We start from the raw sequence: 4,429 nt of genomic DNA, 5'->3' as shown, positions 1-4,429 counted from the left end.
GGATCAGGCTGCAGGGCCGAGGCCGGGGGAGCCTGGGGCGCCGCTGAGGGGCAGTGGGAGGGTGGAGCGGGGGCGGAGCAAGCTCGTGGAGTCAAAGAAGGTGCCCCGCAAGAGAACCGGATCCGAGAGAGCCCTGCGGTTCTGGGGGTCACGCTGCGCCGCGAACTGGGTGCATACACCTTCGGACACATATCCGCACGCACACCGGTTACTTTGAGAAAGGCAGAAGGGAGGGGGATTGAAGTATCGTTGTGCATACCTGATCCTATTCTTGGAGGGGAGAGGGAAAAGGGCGGAGTGGCTTCGTTAGTATTTTAAAGTTGTAGAGTAAAAGGAGAAGCCTTGAATTAGGAGAAAGGGTTGTCTCTAGATGTGAATGAAAAATGTTCCCTGCAGGACTTTGTCCCTCGACCTGAGGTCGCCTCAAGATTATGGGTTTCCTGGAACAATCTCTGGACGCTAATTTCCCGAGAAATCAGATTCGCGTGATTAGAACCAGGGACCCTCCTCTGCCACCAGCGGAGGCCAAGTCCCTGGTGAAATTGACATTGGCCAATGGGAGGTTTTACTGCTTAAATAATCGCTTTGGTCACAGAAGAGGGTGGGTGAGAATTTCTATTAGAAAATTCTAATTGTTTCTCAAACTTGGCTTCTAAGGAAGGAATTGGTTGTTTTTCTCTACTTGAGATGGGGAAGTCACTAGGATCGATTTGTTGCTAGGCAAATAGCATTTCGAGGGAAGCCGGTTTGTTGGAATCAATTCTGGATTCGAATTTCACTGAGTAGTCATGATATGAGGCATAATTGCTATTTAACTTTTGGGGTTAGGTGCCCTCTGGAAATATGTACCTTTGTAGATAGTTGTGAGCTTCAAATAACATAAAATGTATAAAGTTCTGACATGTAGAAGATGCTTAATAAATGGCAATTTTCAATTCTATTTATTTATTTGTTTGTTTGTTTGTTTGTTTATTATAAAAATAGAACCAGCTGGGCCATTTCAGGAACAAAGTATACAGAGATTCAGTTATTTTTAAGTGTTCTTAATCATTTGTCCACTTTTCACTCTAAATCTCTGTGGAACAATGGATGGAAGGAAAGAGACAAAGGAAAAAAGCCAGAATGGAAGTTTTTTAAAGAACTCAATGAAGTCATTGACAATTACATCCCTAGTTTGATAATGACATGGCAAACTACGACCTCCTCTATTATAGGAATGCCCTTAAATGGAGGATGTCTGAAGTTTGCAGAACTTTCATTCAAACAAGGCAAAGGGAAATTCATTATATTTCTTGACCGGTAAAGTCATTATATGTTTTGAAAACATTAATTTTGATGAATTTGCTTTGTACTGATAAGTGGATAATGTCTGACTGGCTATTCTTATTGCCTTATTCCTAGGAAAGAAAGAAAACCTCAACTATAACTGATTAAGCTTCCTTTTCCTACACCTCTTTCCCCCAACAGAAGATCAAATCCATTTGTAGAATGCAGTGTTTTCAAGGGGGAAAATGGTTAATTACTTGGGTTAGATCTGGCTTCCACCTTGGGCCTCAGGGTCTTCAAGTGCAAAGGAAGTATAATATGCACTACTTGCCCCAATAGCTCAAAACATGAAATGAGAGAAAATAAGCCCCTGACACAAAGCCTGGCCCATGACAATTGATCAATAACTCAGCTATTATTACTATTTCTACTATAATATTATGTATTCGAAGAAAGGGTAGCTGTAAGGATTAAAGATTATTTATATAAAGCGCCTGGCCCAGTGCTTATTTGAACACATGATGATTTTCTTTCTCTCTGATGGAAAAACAGTACAATTAATCTTTGTATAACTTTAGAAATAATTCACCTATCTCTATAACTTTTGTACAGAAGTTACTGGCATAATACTCAAAAGTAGAGCACAGTTTAGCTCTGGTTCGTGTATTCAGACCACTGAATAAATTACCAAAAGTATCTATCTAGTGAGGGTTTGTTTTAAAAAAGTGATAGGGAAAAGCCAAACACTCTTATACAAATATTGGATCACCCTACAACAATTACATTTTATTAAACTACATGGTTTTTAATGGATAAATTTTTATTATGGATTTGGATGTTAGCAGAGCATTATAAAAAATGTTTAAATAACATTTAATGTTTTTCTGATTATAAAAGTAATACATACTCATGATAGACAATTTGCAACATACAGAGAAACAAAGAAAAAATAACTCCCTCAATCAGTAATTTTAGCCTTTTTGTGTTCATATATATATATCTATAAGATTTGTATTAGATAGTATACACATTATCATCCTTTTTTTGCTTAACATTCTTTCCAGTATTTTAACATTTTCCCAGTATCTTTATTTAAAAAGTCTTCAAAACATTTTAATGGTCATATACTATAATATGTATAAACCACAATCTACCCATAATTATTCAACCAGTCATCAATTTGGGAATTTCCAACTTTTGTAATTCATTCTTCAAGAATATTTATTGAGTGCTTACTACATACTAGGTGCTATGCTAGGCATGAGACAAGTGGTGAAGAGTAACTGTAAATATAAGGTTTTGATGAACATCTTTGTAAATATATTTTTGATGGCATCTTTCATTCTTAGACTGAATTCCTAAGACTATGGAAACATAACTTCAAAAAGCATTTTTTTCTGCTTCAAAGGAAAACAAAATTCTGAACTGTAAAATATTAACTTTTTGGAAAATTACCAACAACAGACTTAATATTTTGTGCAAAGTGTGAACTTACCCAGAAGATGCTTTCTCATTAGTGACTGTGAAACATCAAGGGCATTTGAAGTGTATTGACTTTGGCTTTTACCTCTAATTCTTTCCAGGATTTGCAGGTTTTCTCAATAGTGTGAGATCGTTTGAAGTCTATGCAAATTACCCTACTTCCTCCTTTCACCATTAAAATGTTAACTATCTTATTTCTAGTTTTCCTCTTGTAAACATATGGCTTTTCTACATGTTTCATTTACTTTCCTGTGTGAAACATTTTGGGTCTTCACACTTTTTAACCTGAAGGCAGAATTCTTTCTTCTAAACCAAAGTTATACACATTCCTATATGGTACTGAACTGAACATATCTACCTGTGGTTAATTTTGGTCAAGAAACATCATGTAAATTAACCAATGTACTTAGGGACTTTCATAATAAAGATTATTTATTAAAAGTAATAACCCCCCCCCCAACAAACACATGTGCACACACACACACTCTACTATTTTTTTTGACAATTATGTAGTTATATATAAGGTTGAAACATATGAAATATCCATTTGTGGATTTAAATTAGGCAAATGAAAACTTCATGTGATTTTATCTATATAAATATTTCATTAACTAGTTTATAATTTTTTCAACTTTCTCCAAATATTGAACTTCCTGATTATCATACTAACGATTTCCTTTATTTTTGCTCAAGACTATGTTTGTGATGACTTTCATAAATTCTGGAATCTAATTAGTCGAGTGCCATAAAATGTTTGTTTATTATTGCAGAGACAGTAGAGGGAGCCTGGAGCCAAAACATTGTTATTTTAGGCCTCATTGATGATGACTGTCTTCCAATTCTTGATGTGTGGATGAATTTAAATATGAGGATGTATGTGAAATAGCAATCTTTTAAAAAAATGTTGGTTGTACCTAAACAATCACTTTACTTTAATAAGATAGGAAAGGGAAGGTTGGCTGCCAATTCAGACTACACCACTTCAGGGTTCATACTGGGACCAACCTGACATCCACTGTCCTCTGACTAATGCTGGAGACAGCATACTGCCACACTGACATATTTGTGTTCCACAATTTTCCCTTTTTCGATCCATAATGTCGATCGTCCATTTCCATGGGCATCGTATCATGATTCTTTATTTCATCAGAATTTCAAAAATATCTTGTGTGTCTTAGTAAAGTGACTGTAGTTTGGTTGCATGTCTTATTAAAGTGGTTGTAGTTTAGTTGATTGCTGCCTCCAGACAAGTAAAGAGGTGCTTTGATCCTGTCTTCAACTCGTATCCTTCTAGAAAGTTTTCTAACAAATTACCAATCCTTTCATAGAGTGGGCATTTTCATTAGCCTTAACTAAAGGTGTTGTCTCTTGCTGACCTCTCCTCAACTATCTTTATCCTCAGTCAAATCTTTTGTTAATTTCCCCTGCCCTGGTATTATAAAAGGGTCCCCAAGGTAATTGGTGGTGTCATCACTATTCTTCACTGTAGATAGTCTAGGGAGGGCTCCAAGTTCCAAAGGTAACAGGAATCCCTTAATCTAGAGATAAGATGGAGAACTTCTTGATTTAAAACCTAACAATCCACAGAACATAGGTAAAATCAATTTGCTACATCAGGGCTTTCCTAAACTGGTGTCAAGGGGAAATTCTTCTGGTATGTTAATAACTTGCAGAGAAAAAA

At 36.2% G+C, this 4,429-nt stretch overlaps 1 protein-coding gene across 1 annotated transcript in view; it reads right to left on the bottom strand.

Moving 5' to 3' along the window:
- ERICH2 (glutamate rich 2) overlaps positions 1-3,872 on the bottom strand; it is a 32,054-nt gene extending 28,182 nt beyond the window's left edge. Inside the window, exon 1 of the mRNA XM_006921180.3 lies at positions 3,754-3,872. Within this exon, the coding sequence (XP_006921242.2) occupies positions 3,754-3,872 (119 nt within the window). The remainder of the gene's footprint in view (positions 1-3,753) is intronic.
- Between the last annotated feature and the right edge of the window lie 557 nt (positions 3,873-4,429).

The sequence above is a fragment of the Pteropus alecto genome, unplaced genomic scaffold (assembly GCF_000325575.1).
Source record: "Pteropus alecto unplaced genomic scaffold, ASM32557v1 scaffold3, whole genome shotgun sequence".
Taxonomy (NCBI): domain Eukaryota; kingdom Metazoa; phylum Chordata; class Mammalia; order Chiroptera; family Pteropodidae; genus Pteropus; species Pteropus alecto.
Note: the sequence above shows the minus strand (reverse complement) of the source record. Positions and strands in the feature narration are given on the sequence as shown.